The sequence below is a fragment of the Oncorhynchus nerka genome, linkage group LG22 (genome assembly GCF_034236695.1).
Source record: "Oncorhynchus nerka isolate Pitt River linkage group LG22, Oner_Uvic_2.0, whole genome shotgun sequence".
Classification (NCBI taxonomy): Eukaryota; Metazoa; Chordata; class Actinopteri; order Salmoniformes; family Salmonidae; genus Oncorhynchus; species Oncorhynchus nerka.
Genome location: NC_088417.1, coordinates 17,108,009 through 17,127,648, shown reverse-complemented (window position 1 = coordinate 17,127,648; position 19,640 = coordinate 17,108,009). Strand labels below are relative to the sequence as shown.

General features: G+C 43.7%; 1 protein-coding gene across 1 annotated transcript in view; it reads right to left on the bottom strand.

Moving 5' to 3' along the window:
• Window positions 1-19,640, bottom strand: part of LOC115104909 (LIM zinc-binding domain-containing Nebulette-like) — a 76,732-nt gene that overhangs the window by 37,181 nt on the left and 19,911 nt on the right. Inside the window, exons 3-4 of the mRNA XM_029626313.2 lie at window positions 16,045-16,129; window positions 1,962-2,069 (exon numbers count right to left, since the gene is read on the bottom strand). Of these exons, the coding sequence (XP_029482173.1) occupies window positions 1,962-2,069; window positions 16,045-16,129 (193 nt within the window). The remainder of the gene's footprint in view (window positions 1-1,961; window positions 2,070-16,044; window positions 16,130-19,640) is intronic.

Genomic DNA, 19,640 nt, shown 5'->3' with positions numbered 1-19,640 from the left:
GTTTCGCGAGCCAATGCTAACTAGCGTTAGTGCAATGACTGGACGTCTACAGGTACGCTAGCGACCCAAGACCAGCGGTGCATATCATCAGTTTAAAGCAGTGTCCTCTCCTTTCCTTTGCACTGATGTGAAAACACATAACAGCAGAAAGTAAGTCCCTGGTAGGAATCCACCGTGTGCATTCACCCACTCTATCTTATGTAGCTGATGGAGACGAGACGAAGCCACATTATACTATTGAGATGCACCTGAGGTAACTGAAGCACTTGAGATTGCTCACCTGATAGAAGTGTTGAATTCGTTTAGCAACACATTTGGTCTCAGCACACTCTTGATTGGAGGGATTGGACAAGGATGTTCACTCGCACCGCTTACATGTTTTGTGTCATCTACATAAACTGATACAGGCCGTATGAAGGCCCCTCGTGCACTTACCAGTACTGTAGTGTGTGCGTGTACTGTGTGTGTGTGTATACTGTAGTGTGTGTCATTATGAAAAAGGTAAACAGACATTCTGTTATTGTATTATTTCAATGGAGTCTGCAATACAGAAGAGAGATTAGGAGTTGTAAAGAGAATATAGGAGTCGATAGGCGTCATTAAGAGAATATAAGAGTCGATATGAGTCGTAAAGAGAATATAGGAGTCGATAGGAGACCATATGAGCCGATAAGAGAAGAAGGAGAAAGAGCAGCAAACACTGAGTGTTCAAAACATTAAGAAAACCTGCTCTTTCCAAGACAGACTGGTCAGGTGACTCCAGGTGAAAGCTATGATCCTTATTGATGTCACCTTTTAAATCCACTTCAATCAGTATAAATGAAGGGGAGAAGACAGGCTAAAAATTATTTTTAAGCCTTGAGACAATTGAGACATGGATTTAAGTGACTTTGAACAGGGTATGGTAGTAGGTGCCAGGCACACCGGTTTGAGTGTGTCAAGAACTGTAACCATGCTGGGTTTTTCAAGCTCAACAGTTTCCCATTTGTATAAAGAATGGTCCCCCACCCAGAGAACATCCAGTCAACTTGACACAACTGTGGGAAGCATTTGAGTCAACAGCATCGCTTTCAACAGCTTGTAGAGTCCACGCCCCGATGAATTGAAGCTGTTCTTTTTTATTTTATTTATTCATTTCTTTTTTGAACTTTTACCCCCTAATGTGGTGATATCCAATTGGTAGTTACAGTCTTGTCTCATCACTCATCGGGAGAGCCGAAGGTTGAGAGCCATGCGTCCTCCGAAACACGACCCTGCCAAGCATCACTGCTTCTTGACACACTGCTCGCTTAACCCGGAAACCAGCCGCACCAATGCGTCGGAGGAAACCGAAGTCAGCTTGCTGGTGCTCAGCCCACCACAAGGAGTCTCTAAAGCGCAAAAGGAAATCCCGGCCGGCCAAACCCTCCCCTAACCTGGACGACGCTGGGCCAATTGTGCATCGCCTGATGGTTCTCCTGGTCACGACTGGCTGTGACACCGCCTGGGATCGAACCTGGTTCTGTAGTGACGCCTCAAACACTGTGATGCAGTGCCTTAGACCAGTTCGCCACTCGGGAGGCCCAAATTGAGGTTGTTCTGAGGGCAAAAGGGAGTGCAACTCAATATTTGGACGGTGATCCTAATGTTTTGTACACTCAGTGTATATTGAGTGCTTATGTGGTGCAAACCCGTGATTTCGCTCAGTGACCAAAATACACCCTCTGATTCACACACTGGTCCAGCTTTCAGGCTCCACTTCCCAGCAGGCTTTCGTTCCACACACACACACACTTTCCTCTCCTCTCCTCCATTCCTCCACATTATGTAACATTGTAACAGACTCCCCACAGCAATACAAACAGGACACCCACACCCGGATAAGGTCAGAGGTTTGATGAGGTAACACAAGGATAGGAAGAGGAAGGAGGGGTAACCATGGTGACCAAGGGGTATAGAGAACGTGACCTCACGAAGCATACATTACTGATCTGCTCCTGTGTCTTTCTCAGTCTCTGCAGCTCTGGCGTGTCCGATACAATGCTGAAGCCTCTGCCTTTGCTATCCTCAAAGTCCTTTTTGTATTTCACCTGAAACAAGAGACAGGGATGAGGTTTGAAAACAGTACTTATTTGTAAAACTTTGCCATCTGAAAATGCTGCCTTTCGACAGTGATTCTAAACTTCAGCACAATAGTCTGGCAAGTGTTGTGATGGGAAAGTGGAGAGCCTACTGTTCTGAAGTGAAGATACCGGGGTAAAAAGAGCTTAGTCTAAAAATACATGTTTTGTTTGGAAATAAACTGGTCAATTTAAGTTTGTTCTTGGTTCCATTTATTCTCTGAAAAAAAACAGAAGATAAAGGGGGTGAATTGAATTGAAATTGGCAGTTGTTTTGCAGTTCCTTTTATCACTGAAGAGCAAGACAACAATTCCAACAAAATGATTATTGATTCAAAGCCTTTCATGTTGTAGAAACCCACATGCTATAGAATAGTTTTATGTAGGGAACATATTAAACACAAATTAGACCAATCTTCATCCTTGACTAGCCTCTTGGAGTTTCAAGAGCTTTAATTCTCCAACACTTTGTAGTCTCACATAAGCTCTGACAAAGTATTAATGTTCACACCTGATCGTTATCTTAATGTGCAGAATAATTATACTAGGAATCATTTATACATCACTAGACTGCTATATAGGATTGTAAAGAAACTTAACATAATTATATAGCCTCAATTCAATTCACTAGAACTTTTTTGTCCCCGAAGGGCAATTTGGGTGTGGTGCAGGACACATGAAAACGTTTGACATACACTCCCCTACGTATATATTTTGACAGTGAAGCTAAAACTTTCATTTTGCTCTATACGGCAGCATTTTGGATGTGAGATCAAATTATTTCTATGAAGTGACAGTACATAATGTCACCTTTTATTTGAGGGTATTTTCATACACATCTGTTTAACCATTTAGAAATGAAAGCAATTTATCTATCTAGTCCTCCCATTTGAAGGTGTCATGAATATTTGGACAAATTCACTTATAGTGTATTACATTTAGTCAAAAGTTGAGTATTTGGTCCCATATTCCTAGCACACAATGACTACTCTACAAACATGTTGGCTGCATTAGTAGTTTGTTTTGGTTGTGTTTCGGGTTAGGTTGTGCACAATATAAATTAATGGTAAATAACGTATTATGTCATTTTGGAGTCATTGTTATTGTAAATAACAATAGAATATGTTTCTGAACACTTCTACATTAATGTGGATGCTACCATGGTTACGTATAATCATGAATAAAATCATGAATAATCATTAGTGAGAAAGTTATAGAGAAATAAATATCATACCCCCCAAAAATGCTAACCTCCTCTGTTATTGTTAAGGGTGAAAGGTTAGCATGTTTTGGGGGCACGATATTTGTGCAACTGTAACTTTCTCACGGATTTCACCCCAAAGTAGCCTATCATTGGCGATATTCTGTCCTTCAGTATTAATAGTCTTTTATCCTGGGGCTTTGCTACCGTTATGTAAGGCTCAACCAGTGAGTTATTACTCATATCATTAGCCTATCAAATTAGAGCTTGAAAAACACGGGCTGATAAATATGCCCGCCATTCATGTCATGTCATACTGACAGCACAAGGAAACAGCTGGGACGAAGGGGCAGTTCGTTCCTCTGAGATTTCACACATAGCAGGGCTGGAGCAAAAGTCTGCATACCGACTACCAGGAGCTAGAAGCTCACATAAATACGGTCTATGTTACACATCATATGAATGAAATACGTTCTCAGGTCCTCTCATAAGATTAATATCACTTTATTGGTCAATTGCACCCAAGGTCCAACCGAAATTTGACTTCTGTTTTTAACCAAACCTCTCACATACACATACAGGTTTTAAGGAGGTGCGGGAGCTGCCACGCACTGGGAGCTGTTGCTGTGGGAGGTTAAGTGCCTTGCTCAAGGGCAAAATGTAATCTAGGAATTGATACCAGCAACCCTCCGGATGCCAGCTCACTTCCCGCCAGATATGAACTGGCATCCCTCCAGTTGATGCCTCTAATCACTAGGCTACCTGCCACCCCCAGTCTTCTCAGCGCTTGCTTCTGCTGGGTGACTCACTGATACACACATTAAAATGTCACATGTACAGAACTCGTACATTGCGTAATACATCCATTATGCAGACATTTCAAAGTGTACCAGTGTGCTTTGATTGAAACAGATATATAGATATAGACACTAACAGGGCATCTCAGTTGGTGTGAAGAAGCTTGTGTCTATTGGGTAGTGATGAGAAATGCTCTGCTTTGCTCCCCTGTTACAGTCAGTAAGCACAGCGAGAGAGCGAGAGAGCGAGAGAGCGAGAGAGCGAGAGAGCGAGACAGACAGACAGACAGACAGACAGACAGAGTAAGGCGTCTAGGTGTAGCAGGTAAGGCGGAGTCAGGCGCAGGACACAGAGATTAATAATTCACGTAACTTTACTCAAAACAACAAAATTCCAAGAAGGAAAATAATCAAGTTCACAAATACAGACTAACTTACAAATGAACAAACACGCACAAAACCACGGGGGAACCAGAGGGTTAAATAAGGAACCTATAATTATGGGAATGGAAACCAGGTGTGTACAATGAAGACAAAACAAATGGAAAATTAAAAGTGGATCGGTGGCGGCTAGAAAACCTGTGACGTCGACCGCCGAACGCTGCCCGAACAAGGAGAGGGACCAACTTCGATGGAAGTCGTGACAGACAGACAGACAGAGAGAGAGAAAAGTTGTGGAGTAGAAGTAATCAAAAATATAAATTAGTAGAGTACAGATACCCCAAAAAACAACTTACATTTTTTAAATTAAGTACTTAACAGGACTGCAAACATTCCATAACAAATCACTTACAGAGAGATGAAGCTATTTGGCCCTAAACAGACCACTGTGAATGACCCAAAATTAAGGAAAGCTATGCACAGATTCTGTGAGGATAGCCTTGCTATTGAGAGAGGCCACCGTAGGCAGACCTGGATCTCAAGAGAAGACAGGCTATGTGCACACTGCCCACAAAATGAGGTGGAAACTGAGCTGCACTTCCTAACCTCCTGCCAAATGTATGACCATATCAGAGACACAAACTCAGTAAAAAAAAAAAGTCCCTTTTTCAGGACCCTGTCTTTCAAAGATAACTTGTAAAAATGTCAAAATAACTTCACAGATCTTCATTGTAAAGGGTTTAAACACTGTTTCCCATGCTTGTTCAATGAACCATAAACAATTAATGTACATGCACCTCTGGAACAGTTGTTAAGATACTAACAGCTTACAGACAGTAGGCAATTAAGGTCACAGTTATGAAAACTTAGGACACTAAAGAGGCCTTTCTACTGAAAACACCAAAAGAAAGATGACCAGGGTCCCTGCTCATCTGCGTGAACATGCCTTAGGCATGCTGCAAGAAGGCATGAGGACTGCAGATGTGGCCAGGGCAATAAATTGCAATATCCGTACTATGAGACCCGAACATCACACCTGCGGGACAGGTGTACAGGAGGGTAACAACAACTGAGTTACACCAGGAACGCACAAGGAACGCACAATCCCTCCATCAGTGCTCAGATTGTCCGCAATAGGCTGAGAGAGGCTGGACTGAGGGCTTGTTGTAAGGCAGGCCCTCACCAGACATTACTGGCAACAACATCGCCTATGGGCACAATCCCACCATCGCTGGACTAGACAGGACTGGCAAAAAGTGCTCTTCACTGACGTGTCATGGTTTTGTCTCACCAGGGGTGATGGTCGGATTTGCGTTTATCGTCGAAGGAATGAGCGTTACACCGAGGCTTGTACTCTGGAGCAGGATCAATTTGGAGGTGGAGGGTCCGTCATGGTCTGGGGTGGTGTGTCACAGCATCATCGGACTGAGCTTGTTGTCATTGCAGGCAAACTCAACGCTGTGCGTTACAGGGAAGACATCCTCCTCCCTCATGTTGTACCCTTCCTGCAGGCTCATCCTGACATGACCCTCCAGCATGACAATGCTACCAGCCATACTGCTCGTTCTGTGCATGATTTCCTGCAAGACAGGAATATCAGTGTTCTGCCATGGCCAGCGAAGAACCCGGATCTCAATCCCATTGAGCACGTCTGGGTGGGACCTGTTGGATTGGAGGGGGAGGGCTAGGGCCTTTCCCCCCAGAAATGTCCAGGAATTTGCAGGTGCCTTGGTGGAAGAGTGGGGTAACATCACACAGCAAGCACTGGCAAATCTGGTGCAGTCCATGAGGAGGAGATGCACTGCGGTACTTAATGCAGCTGGTGGCCACACCAGATACTGACTGTTACTTTTGATTTTGACCCCACTTTGTTCAGGGACACATTATTCCATTTCTGTTAGTCACATGTCTGTGGAACGTGTTCAGTTTATGTCTCAGTTGTTGAATCTTGCTATGTTCATACAAATATTTACATGTTAAGTTTGATGAAAATAAACGCAGTTGACAGTGAGAGGATTTTTTTTTTTTGCTGAGTTTATTTCCTTTAGATTACACAAACCCATAAATAATTATTTATTTGGTGAAAATACCACAGTGTGCCATCACAGTAGCAAGATTTGTGACCTGTTGCCACAATAAAAGGGCAAACAGTGAAGAACAAACCCCATTGTAAATACAACCCATATTTATGTTTATTTATTTTCCCTTTTGTACTTCAACTATTTGCACATTGTTACAACACTGCATATAGATATAATATGACATTTGAAATGGAACTGTTGTGAGTATAATGTTTACTGTTAATTTTAAGGGAGGGAGGAAGAGAGAAAGAGAGAGAGAGAGGGAGGAAGAGAGAAAGAGAGAGAGGGAGGGAGGAAGAGAGAGAGAGGGAGGGAGGAAGAGAGAAAGAGAGAGAGGGAGGGAGGAAGAGAGAAAGAGAGAGAAAGAGAGAATGAGAGAGAGGGAGGGAGGAAGAGAGAAAGAGAGAGAAAGAGAGAATGAGAGAGAGGGAGGGAGGAACAGAGAATGAGAGGGAGGGAGGAACAGAGAATGAGAGAGAGGGAGGGAGGAAGAGAGAAAGAGAGAGAGGAGGGAGGAAGAGAGAAAGAGTCCGTTATTACACGACACTGGCCGGTAAATGCCAATGTTGGGTAATAACGGTCTCTTTTATTACTGCAACTGTGGACAGCACCGATAGAGACAGCAATAAAAAACAAAGACATGGCTGCTGAGGATGCTGCTCTCCACAGAGGATGCTGCTCTCCACAGAGGATGCTGCTCTCCACAGAGGATGCTGCTCTCCACAGACGATGCTGTTTTACACTGTGGATACTGCTCTCCACAGAGGATGCTGTTTTACACTGAGGATGCTGCTCTCCACTGAGGATGCTGTTTTACACTGAGGATGCTGCTCTCCACTGAGGATGCTTCTCCCCACAGAGGATGCTGTTTTACACTGTGGATGCTGTTTTACACTGAGGATGCTGCTCTCCACTGAGGATGCTTCTCTCCACAGAGGATGCTGTTTTACACTGAGGATGCTGCTCTCCACTGAGGATGCTGCTCTCCACTGAGGATGCTGTTTTACACTGAGGATGCGCTCGGTTGGTTTTATGGACTGGGATCAGTATAAGTTGGTGACACTGACTGGGTTTGCAAAGAATTGTGGGCTGATTTTAGAGGGGTGGATGGCTACCTCACATGGTTTCTCTGACTCATAGTATTTCAGATCATCTGGTCACACAGAGTGGTCTACACAGCCATTGTGGTGGGTGCTTGGCCACCAGACAATATGAGCAGGGGCAAATATGCGCTCAGTGACTGTGTCAGGGTCACTCATCCAGCTAGGGGACAGAGAGGGAGTATTGTCCTCGGCCAGTTAACGGACAAAAGCTGAAAGTGCATCAGGCACGAGGCCAGGACAGTGTCTCCTCTCTCACATGGAGAGAGAAACGAGCGTATTTAACAGACACACTCATAGGACAAAACACACATGAAGATGAATCAATGACAAGATGAACACTCAACGTGCAAGAGCTAGTTCTGAAAGTGAGAGACTGGAGTGATTGATAGACATCTGTATTTCACGTACTAGTGTGTGTGTGTGTGTGTATGTGTGTGTGTGTGTGTGATGCCCCTCTCCCTGGTCTGTGACATAGCTTGACTCCTTTAGGAAACCACTTAGTGGAACTCTCTCTGTGTGTGTGTGTGTGTGTGTGTGTGTGTCATTCTGTCCCTCCCCTCCAGTAAGCCAATAATCTGATGCCCAAACATGTTACCAAACACAAACATGTCAAACACATACAAAAATATGCAGGCGCTATTCTGTCAGTGAGTCACTTCCATTATCCTAGTTCTTCATACAATTAACGGTGTCAAATCAAATCGTATTTGTCTCACTCACCGAATACAACAGGCCAAACTGTGATAAAAAAAAAAAAAAGTTGTTTTTACCTTTATTTAACTAGGCAAGTCAGTTAAGAACAAATTCTTATTTTCAATGACGGCCTAGGAACAATGGGATAACTGCCTTGTTCAGGGGCAGAAAGACAGATTTGTATTTGTACCTTGTATTTGTACCTTTGTACCTTGTCAGCTTGGGGATTTGAACTTGCAACCTTGCAGTTACTAGTCCAACGCTCTAACCACTAGGCTACCCTGCCACCCCATGATTACTGACAAGCCCGTAATTAACCAACAATGCATGTTTAAGAAAAATAAGGGTTAAAAAAATATTCACCAAATAAAGTTGAAAAAGTGAAGCAATAAAATAACAATAAGGAGGCTATATATACATCGGTACCGGTATTGAGTAAATGTGCAGAGGTACAGGTTAATTGAGGTAATTTAGGTAATTTGTACACTACCGTTCAAAAGTTTGGGGTGACTTTGAAATGTCCTTGTTTTTGAAAGAAAATCTACATTTTTGCCCAATAAAATAATATTGAATTGATCAGAAATACACTGTAGACATTGTTAATGTTGTAAATGACTATTGTAGCTGGAAACGGCTTTTTATGGAATATCTACATAGGGGAACAGAGGCCCATTATCAGCAACCATCACTCCTGTGTTCCAATGGCACGTTGTGTTAGCTAATCCAAGTTTATAATTTTATAAGGCTAATTGATCATTAGAAACCCTTTTGAAATTATGTTAGCACAGCTGAAAATTGTTGTTCTGCTTAAAGAAGCAATAAAACTCTTCTTCTTTAGACAAGTTGAGTATCTCGAGCATCAGCATTTGTGGGTAAGATTACAGGCTCAAAATGGCCAGAAACAAAGGACTTTCTTCTGAAACTCGTCAGTCTATTCTTGTTCTGAGAAATGAAGGTTATTCCATGCGCAAAGGTTTCTTGGCAAATCTTCAGGTTTCTTGGCAATTTCTCTCATGGAATAGCCTTCATTTCTCAGAACAAAAATAGACTGACGAGTTTTAGAATACGTTTTGTTTTTGCTTCTGGTCATTTTGAGCCTGTAATCGAACCCACAAATGCTGATGCTCCAGATACTCAACTAGTCTAAAGAAGGCCCGTTTTGGAACACAGGAGTGATGGTTGCTGATAATGGGCCTCTGTACCCCTATGTAGATATTCCTTCTTTTTTTTTATCTGCCGTTTCCAGCTACAATAGTCATTTACAACATTAACAATGTCTACACTGTATTTCGGATCAATTTGATGTTATTTTAATGGACCAAAAATGTGTTTTTCTTTCAAAAACAAGAACATTTCTAAATGACCCCAAACTTTTGAACGATAGTGTACATCTACAGTAAGAAGTGTTAAAGTGACTATGCATAGATAATAAACAGCAAGTAGCAGCAGCGTAAAATAAATGCAAATAGTCCGGGCAGCCATTTGATGAACTGGGGGGGTAGAAGTTGTTAAGGAGCCTTTTGGACCTAGACTTGATGCTCCAGCACCGCTTGCCGTGTGATAGCAGAGAGAACAGTCTATGACTAGAACAGTCTATGACTAGGGTGGCTGAAGTCTGTGGCCATTTTTAGGGCCTTCTTCTGACACCGCCTGGTATAGAGGTCATGGATGGCAGGAAGCTTGGCCTCAGTGATGCACCACAGGACAGGCTGTTTTGGTGAATTTTTTCAGCTAGCGGTCACACCCAGAGAGCCTATCTTATTTCAGGCTAAAAGATAACAGTCAGATAATGATCACACCCAGAGAGCCCAGTTTATTTCAGGCTAAAAGCTAACAATTAGCTAACGGTCACACCCAGCGACCCCAGCATATTTCAGGCTTAAAGCTAACAGTCAGCTAACGGTCACACCCAAAGAGCCCAGCTTATTTCAGGCTTAAAGCTAACAGTCAGCTATCGGTCACACCCAGAGAACCTATCTTATTTCAGGCTAAAAGCTAACAGTCAGCTAACGGAGACACCTAGAGAGTCCAGCTTAGAGGGAGTGAGTGCTGTATGACTGTCCCCCTGACATAGAAGACAAAAACTTGTTCTGACAATGTCCTCTATACTACATAATCTCCCAACCCGCCCTTAATAGGCTGTCTGATGTTCTAATGTAGGCCCAAGATACAGCAAATATTATACCACATTTTTGTTACCAAATGAAGGTTGAGAAAACCTATTGGTAGAAGATGATTGATTGTAGACGGTCTCTCACAATATTGTAGTGGGGATCCTGGTTCGATCCCCTGTGAGCCCTACGCACTTCGTGCTCCCTCTACTCTGTCTCCCTACTGCTCCTCCTATCCTGTCGTTATTCCGTTATCCTTTAAACAGAGAAAGAAACAGGTGTATCCAGCGACAAAGGTTGGCGTAGTTAGAAACTACATTAAAAGATTAGAATGTGATGTATAAGACTAGATGTGTATCCAGTATGCCCATCTATAGCTAGAAGCAGAAGGATAAAAAGAGATACTCCTTTCTTCAACAACTTTTGATTTTCAACATGATCATCTCTCTTTACACTTGGGGGCCATGTAAATAGAGCCATACGTTACCCAGGGAAATCTCCAGCGGAGCCAGAGACCCTATTGGCCCCTCAGATGAGTTACATCAAGTTTAAATGACCTCATTACTGACGTGCCGCTGCCATTGAGAATGTGCTCCGAAAAACAGGTCAAAGAATGAATTGCTGGTGTGCGAAGCAGAGACAAGGTGTTCTTTTCCCATCCACACAGTGTGTGTATGTGTGTGTGCACAGCACATTGTAAACCCTGATCCACTGATAAAGTTGGATGAATGTTGACAAACAGTGAAGGGGCTGTGTATGGCTCAGATGCATGGTAATTGCAACGTCAGGATTGTGGGTTAGATTCCCTCTCATATGAAAATGATGTATGCAGGCACTATAAGACGCTTAGGATAAAAGCCTCTGCTAAATGACACATATTAGTAAAACAGGAAAACGTATGCTCCCAGGTTATTTAATTGACACAATGTTTTGACCCGTTGGTCTTCATCGGCATCCATTTAAGTGATAACGGTGTTGTGCCAATATATCCAATATATTCTCCAAGCACCGGCTTCGAGGGCATTATCACTTTTATACAACAGGTTACCAATGATTTACATATTTTCATTAAAAACGTTTTTTGATTAATTTATTCAAACTATTTAGTCTTTCCACAAAATATAGTCCCGACACAAATCTAGGGTTGCAACCCAAGCCGGGTGGTCGTTCGTTCTATCGGTTTGGTTGCCAGAGTCGCGACCTAGTTGTTCAGTCTTTTTGATCTGCATCTACGGACTTGAGCCAGTCGTTTGTTCTAAATGTTCCATTGCCATACTGGCTGGCATCGCTCTTATGGGTGGCAGGGTAGCCTAGTGGTTAGAGCGTTGGACTAGTAACTGGAAGGTTGCAAGTTCAAACCCCCGAGCTGACAAGGTACAAATCTGTCGTTCTGCCCCTGAACAGGCAGTTAACCCACTGTTCCAAGGCCGTCATTGAAAATAAGAATGTGTTCTTAACTGACTTGCCTGGTTAAATAAAGGTAAATTAAAAAATTAAAAATTATCCCTTGCTTGCTAGCTAGCCTACTACAGCTAACTTACAGTCATGTCAAAGGGCAGCCAGAATAACAACAGAAGTGTCACGTTCTGACCTTAGTTCTTTTGTTATGTCTTTGTTTTAAGTATGGTCAGGGCGTGAGTTGGGTGGGTTGTCTATGTTCTTTTTTCTATGATTTGGGATTTCTGTGTTTGGCCTGGTATGGTTCTCAATTAGAGGCAGCTGTCAATCGTTGTCCCTGATTGAGAACCATACTTAGGTAGCCTGGTTTCACTTTTGAGTTGTGCGTGCTTATTTCCTGTTTAGTGTTTTTGTCTTTCACCTTACGGGACTGTTGGTTTGTTATTTATTGTTTTGTTCAGTGTTCTAGTACGTCATTAAAAGCTATGAACACTTACCACGCTGCGCATTGGTCCGATCTCTCCTACTCCTCAGAGGAGGAAGAAGACGAGCGTTATAAGTAGCTCCATTTGCTGTTTTCTAGTGACATTTATTTGGACACATCCATAACAATGATCTAATGATGCGTGGTTTCACCTGGCATTGAAAATGTGCTCTCTCGTCAGGACACTGTTGGTCGAGAGCTAGCCAACAACACAGCTAACACAATCACTTCAAACTGAAGCTGGAAAGACTGCAAACTAGCTGCACGTTTTGTTCTATATTTTTTCAATTGACATTTCTTTGTATATATCCATAACAATTATGCTGATTCATGATTTCGACTGGATGAGAAACGCTGATTGCCTGTCTGTCTCGTCCCGATATGTGTATTACTATGGGACAGCTGGAGATCGAATTTGAATATTGAAACAATGTTGCAGATGTCGAAGAGACAGACAACAAGGTCTATACAAATCTCTGCTGTTGAAAACTAAATGTTAGTCTAAAAGAAATGTGAGATAATGTCTAGATGCTTTTTATAGTGGAGATCAAGTTTATAACTTGCCTGGCTGGGCTGATGAGACAGTGGATTGCTCAGTCAGATGGAACAGAGTAAATAGGCATTTTAACTAGTTGCTCCTACCCTCTACTTTTTTGAACATTTTGTTAAAAATCGCGCAACATTTCAGCGCCCTGCTACTCATGCCAGGAATATAGTACGTTCATATGGTTAGAATGTGTGTATAGGAAACCCTCGGACGTTTTTAAAACTGGTTAAATCACGACTGTGGCTATTACATAACGTGCGTTACATCGGAAAGCGCAGGAAAACCTGATCACAGAAAATGGAAATAAATATCCTTGCGCCACTTCCAGCAATTGTTAACAGTGAGCCGAATTAGATAAGACCGAGCATTCAACTCCCACAGCATCCCCATGCAGTCGAGTATCTTGTGAATTTAATCCTCTTTGATTCTTGGTTGAACCGAAAGAGGGGCACGACGTACCTCCGGTCTCCGCCCAGATCATTCCGGAAGAGCTCTCTCCTGAAATTTTTTCCAAGACGACAGCTAATGATATGTACATCGCCTACGGTTGATTTTTATCGCTTATTAACGTTTACTAATACCTAAAGTAGCATTACAAACGTATTTCGAAGTGTTTTGTGAAAGTTTATCGTCTACTTTTTGAATTTTAAAAATGACGTTACGTTGTGAAATCGCTGTTTTTTCGTTTATCACACAGTCTACATATAACGATATCTTGGCTTTATATGGCCCGATTTAATCGAAATAAAGACCCAATAGTGTTTATGGGACATCTAGGAGTGCCAACAAAGAAGATGGTGAAAGGTAATGACTGTTTTCTATTTTATTGTGCGGTTTGTGTAACGCCGAAATGCTAATTATTTTGTTTACATCCCCTGCTGTGCTTTTCTGTTGTAGTGTATTGGTGCATGCTATCAGATAATAGCTTCTCATGCTGTCGCCGAAAAGCATTTTAAAAATCTGACTTGTTGCCTGGATTCACAACGAGTGTAGCTTTAATTTGATACCCTGCATGTGTATTTTAATGAACTTTTGAGTTTTAACTAATACTATTAGCATTTAGCGTAGCGCATTTGCATTTCCAGAGCTCTAGTTGGGACGCAAGCGTCCCAGGTAGAGGTAAGAGGTTAACATCATAGATTTAGTTGGTGGTAACTTGTGGAATAGACACCGGCTGGAATGTGGTTTTAACCAATCAGCATTCAGGATGAGACCCACCCATTGTATAAATCAATTATGAAAACCTAAGGGCCGAAACGCTGTATCAATAAAATCATATGGGAGCATGAACAGCAGTGTGCAGCGTTTTCATTCATATTTATATGTATATGCAATATATATATATGTAACTCCAGTACCTGCAAAATATTACCTGGATGTGTGTGTTTTCTTCAGCTTTTGTACATATCAGTAACTAACAATCATCATCTGCAGCTATAGATTACATCATTTGATCAGCAGCTATGAATACGAGCCCATATGAGAGTGGGGAAATGAAAGCCGCTGATGATTAATAAAAGTGATACAATCCCTTAGTCTGTGTGAAGAGGATGATGAGAGTGCCTTGATGATTCTGACAGTCAGAAGACTAATCATTACAGAGGAATCGCTGAGAGCCTTGTTTGTGATCAGTGATGAAACTTAAAGGTGAATGAATAAATGTAAAGCTATCTATCTGTGGATCCAGGCACAGTGTATATGACTGTAGAATGAAAGATATACAGCTCTCTGTACACCAGAGATTCAGGGTAAAGCAAACCAAACAGATTCTGTGAGTGAGCTCTCCTCCTCTATGCAGCACTCCTACTCCTCACTCTCTTTGACGTTCCTGTCTCCTGCACTAGGCTGTGTGCTGCCCAGGGGCCCAGCATGTGGACACCCTGTGTGTGTGTGTGTGTGTGTGTGTGTGTGTGTGTGTGTGTGTGGTGTGGTGTGTGGTGTGGTGTGTGGTGTGGTTTGGTGTGGTGTGTGTGTGCGTGTGGTGTGTGTGTGCTGTGTGTGGTGTGGTTTGGTGTGTGTGTGGTGTGTGTGTACGTGTGGTGTGTGTGTGTGTGTGGTGTGGTTTGGTGTGTGTACGTGTGGTGTGTGTGTGGTGTGTGTGTGTGTGTGTGTGGTATATGTGGTGTGTGTGTGCATGTGGTGTGTGTGTGTGTGTGTGTGTGTGTGTGTGCTGTGTGGTGTGTGTGCGTGTGGTGTGTGTGTGTGCTGTGTGTGGTGTGGTTTGGTGTGGTGTGTGTGTGCGTGTGTGTGCTGTGTGTGGTGTGGTTTGGTGTGTGTGTGTGTGTGTGGTATGTGTGTGTGTGCATGTGGTGTGTGTGTGCTGTGTGCTGTGTGCGGTGTGGTGTGTGTGCGTGTGGTGTGGTGTGTGTGTGGTGTGGTTTGGTGTGGTGTGTGTGTGTGTGTGGTGTGGTGTGTGTGTGCTGTGGTGTGTGTGGTGTGTGTGTGTGTGTGTGTGTGTGCAGTGCATGTGGTGTGTGTGTGTGTGTGCTGTGTGGTGTGTGTGTGCGTGTGGTGTGTGTGTGTGCTGTGGTTTGATGTGTGTGTGGTGTGTGTGTACGTGTGGTGTGTGTGTGTGTGCATGTGGGCTGTGTGTGGTGTGGTGTGGTGTGTGTGTGCGTGTGGTGTGTGTGTGCTGTGTGTGTGTGGTGTGGTGTGGTGTGGTGTGTGTCTCTGACAGATGGGCACTGGCTGCATGTCCCTGTACAGGTAATGTGGGTTCTGACTGCCAAATACAAGGAGGAAGGGAGGGATAACAAAGGAACAAAACATAGGTGTGGCTTTTCACTGGTGTGGCTACAGATGTAGGATCTATTTTGACCTATGTTGTCATAGCACAACAGGATTTGAATGTTTAGTGCATAATGTTTCTTAAATTGGTGGTTAAATGTAGGTTACATGAAAAGTGAAATACTGTTAGTATAACTGTGTGTTAGTGTGGGTTTTCAGTGAATTTATGTAAATACCAAGCTACTCTGCAAGAACATTCTCAGGAACAAGAGAGTGATCAAATTAAGATCCTACACCTGTACATATTACACTTCTGTGATGACAAAGTCTGGATCCTAGTTCCTTCATTATTACACAATGTATCCAGCCCCTCAAAAGTGTTGTGCATTTGACGACATGTACCAAAATGCAGGGAGTCTCACCTGGCTCTGTAACTCACTCTGATGTCTCAGCCTCAGGTTCTCTGGGGTGTCAGTCACAATGGTGAAGGACTGCTTCGGGTAATGCCTGGAGTGAGAGAAGGAGTCATTGTATCATCGTCATCATGACTTTTTACAGAAGTGGATCATACAGCCCTGAAAAGTAAGAGCAACACCAAAAGCAGTTAAATGAAAACAAATCACTGCTAAGATAAGACTTTTCCTCACCTCTGCATACATTATTCACTCTTGTAATCTAATGGCAAAGAATGGAGACAATTTCATGTTTACCGTCCTGATATTCAAGTAGGAAGTCACCGAATTGATTTCCAAGAGTTAAGGTACCATGTCTATTGAGTGCAAGGGTATCTCTTACATTTTGGTTATTCACAATAATCTATAGCTTGTCAGACCAAGAAATGACAAAAACTGAGTTGGCATATGGCCAACTTTTAGAAGCAATTATAAAAAATGCTCCCATGGAACAACCCCCCCCCCAAAAAAAAAAAAAACTCAAGCGCTGTTTTGAGAACAGAATGGGAATGGAACGTAATAGGTGCCGATGAAACTTCCTAAAACAATGGCCTATTGAAAATGACTAAACAAAACCTCAGGAAAGTTCAGCTATGACCCAATGACGTTTATCTCATAAAACATGACAAAGGAGCCATTGAATGAATTGAACAACAGTGACAAACATATCCCTGTTTCCTGGGAAACACTATAGGTTCTTCCCACAACCTTTTGATATGAATTATGGAAAGACAACTCAACTAAGCAAACTATACACACGCACACACGCACAAAATATCAGTCTTCTTGCACTTCAAGATTGCAAGTTTGGTTCATTAAAATGTTTTAGTTGGTCTGTGTAAAGTGAAAATTGGTTGAATAAAGATTATTTTAAAACAAATGTATAATGCAAATGTAATGAGGATGCCAGGGGGAACTGGTTGAGCACCTGGTCGTGCTGTGAATGAGGATGTCAGGAGGAGCTGGTTGAGCACCTGGTCGTGCTGTGAATGAGGATGTCAGGGGAACTGGTTGAGCACCTGGTCGTGCTGTGAATGAGGATGTCAGGGGGAGCTGGTTGAGCACCTGGTCGTGCTGTGAATGAGGATGTCAGGGGGAACTGGTTGAGCACCTGGTCGTGCTGTGAATGAGGATGTCAGGGGGAACTGGTTGAGCACCTGGTCGTGCTGTGAATGAGGATGTCAGGGGGAACTGGATGAGCACCTGGTCGTGCTGTGAATGAGGATGTCAGGGGGAACTGGTTGAGCACCTGGTCGTGCTGTGAATGAGGATGTCAGGGGGAGCTGGTTGAGCACCTGGTCGTGCTGTGAATGAGGATGTCAGGGGGAGCTGGTTGGGGACCTGGTCGTGCTGTGAATGAGGATGTCAGGGGGAACTGGTTGAGCACCTGGTCGTGCTGTGAATGAGGATGTCAGGGGGAGCTGGTTGGGGACCTGGTTGTGCTGTGAATGAGGATGTCAGGGGGAACTGGTTGGGGATGGGGTGGTAGAGGTAGAACGGGAAGAGAGGAACAGATAGTGAGAGCGATTAGTTGATTGTTGTAGATGACTGAGGGAGATTAGTAGGCAGAGAGAGAGAGAGAGAGACAGAGCAACCGAGAGAGAAAAAGTGAGAGACAGAGCGACAGAGAGAGAGAGAGACAGAGCAACCGAGAGAGAAAAAGTGAGAGACAGAGAGCGACAGAGAGAGAGAGAGAGAGAGTGAGAGAACAAGAGAGAGGGATGGAGAGAGAGAGACAGAGCAACCGAGAGAGAAAAAGTGAGAGACAGAGCGACAGAGAGAGAGAGAGAGTGAGAGAACGAGAGAGAGGGATGGAGAGAGAGAGAGAGAGAGAGAGAGACAGAGCAACCGAGAGAGAAAAAGAGAGACAGAGCAACAGAGAGAGAGAGAGAGAGTGAGAGAACGAGAGAGAGGGATGGAGAGAGAGAGAGAGAGACAGAGCAACCGAGAGAGAAAAAGAGAGACAGAGCAACAGAGAGAGAGAGAGAGAGAGAGAGAGAAAATGATAAAACGTGTATAGAACACAGGGGCGGAGCTAATAACATGGAACCCAGTGCAAATATTTGTCACAGGCCTCCCTACCTTGGCAAATGCCAAATGTTTCTTTGTGAAGTTTCAGAGAAGCACAGATGAACTCTGATTCAAGGACATACCAAGCAACACTGTTGTGTGTGCATATTGTATGCAGGCAAGGCAAGATTATCTCAGGAGGGAAATGAAAAAGATGCAGAATCTTCAGAACACAAAGTTTAAAAAACCCACCTGCATCATGATCATGTTTTCATTTCTGGCATTCACCATGACTACAAACTCTACTCTGACATGCCCTGATCTCAGAAACTCAAGAGATAAATAGATATGAAACAGAGTCAAATATACTGGACAAAAATATAAACACAACATGCAACAATTTCAATGATTTTACTGAGTTGCAGTTCATATTAGGAAATGAGTACATTTAAATAAATAAATTAGGATTTCACATGACTGGGCAGGGGAGCAGCTTGGGGGGGCCTTGAAGGGAGCCAGGCCCAGCCACTGGGGAGCCAGGCCCAGCCACTGGGGAGCCAGGCCCACCCACTGGGGAGCCAGGCCCAGCCACTGGGGAGCCAGGCCCAGCCACTGGGGAGCCAGGCCCAGCCACTGGGGAGCCAGGCCCAGCCACTGGGGAGCCAGGCCCACCCACTGGGGAGCCAGGCCCAGCCAATCAGAATTAGTTTTTCCCCAACAAAAGGGCTTTATTACAGAATAATATACTCCTCAGTTTCATCATCTGTCCAAGTGGCTGGTCACCAACATTGCACAGGTGAAGAAGCCGGATGTGTAGGTCCTGGGCTGGTTACACGTGGTCTGCGGTTGTGAGGCCGGTTGGACGTACTGCCAAATCCTCTAAAACAATGTTGGAGGCGGCTTATGGTAAAGAAATTAACATTAAATTATCTGGCAACAGCTCTGTTGGACAGTCAGCATGCCAATTGCACACTCCCTCAAAACATCTGTGGCTATCAGGAATCAAGGTAAGTGCAGACCGTGTGAAGTAACAATGTTTATTGTAACACCAGGGTCAGGCAAACGACAGGTCAAGGCAGGCAGGCTCAGGGTCAGGGAGAGTTCAGTGACCCAGAGGGGGAGCAAAGGTACCGGACAGCAGGCAGACTCAGGGTCAGGGACAGGCAGAGTTCAGTAACCTAGAGGGGGAGCAAAGGTACAGGACGGCAGGCTCAGGGTCAGGGACAGGCAGATTGGTCAGACGGGTGGGTACAAGGTCAGGACAGGCAAGGGTCAAAAACCAGGAAGACAAGAAAGAGAGAGGCAGGGGAAAGGGCAGGAGCTGACAGGACGAACGCTGGTAAGCTTGACAAACAAGACGAACTGGCAACATACAAAACAGAGAACACAGGAATATGAAGAGGACTGGCCACCCCACATAGCCTGGTTCCTCTCTAGGTTTCTTCCTAGGTTTTGGCCTTTCTAGGGAGTTTTTTCCTAGCCACCGTGCTTCTACACCTGCATTGCTTGCTGTTTGTGGTTTTAGGCTGGGTTTCTGTACAGCACTTTGAGATATC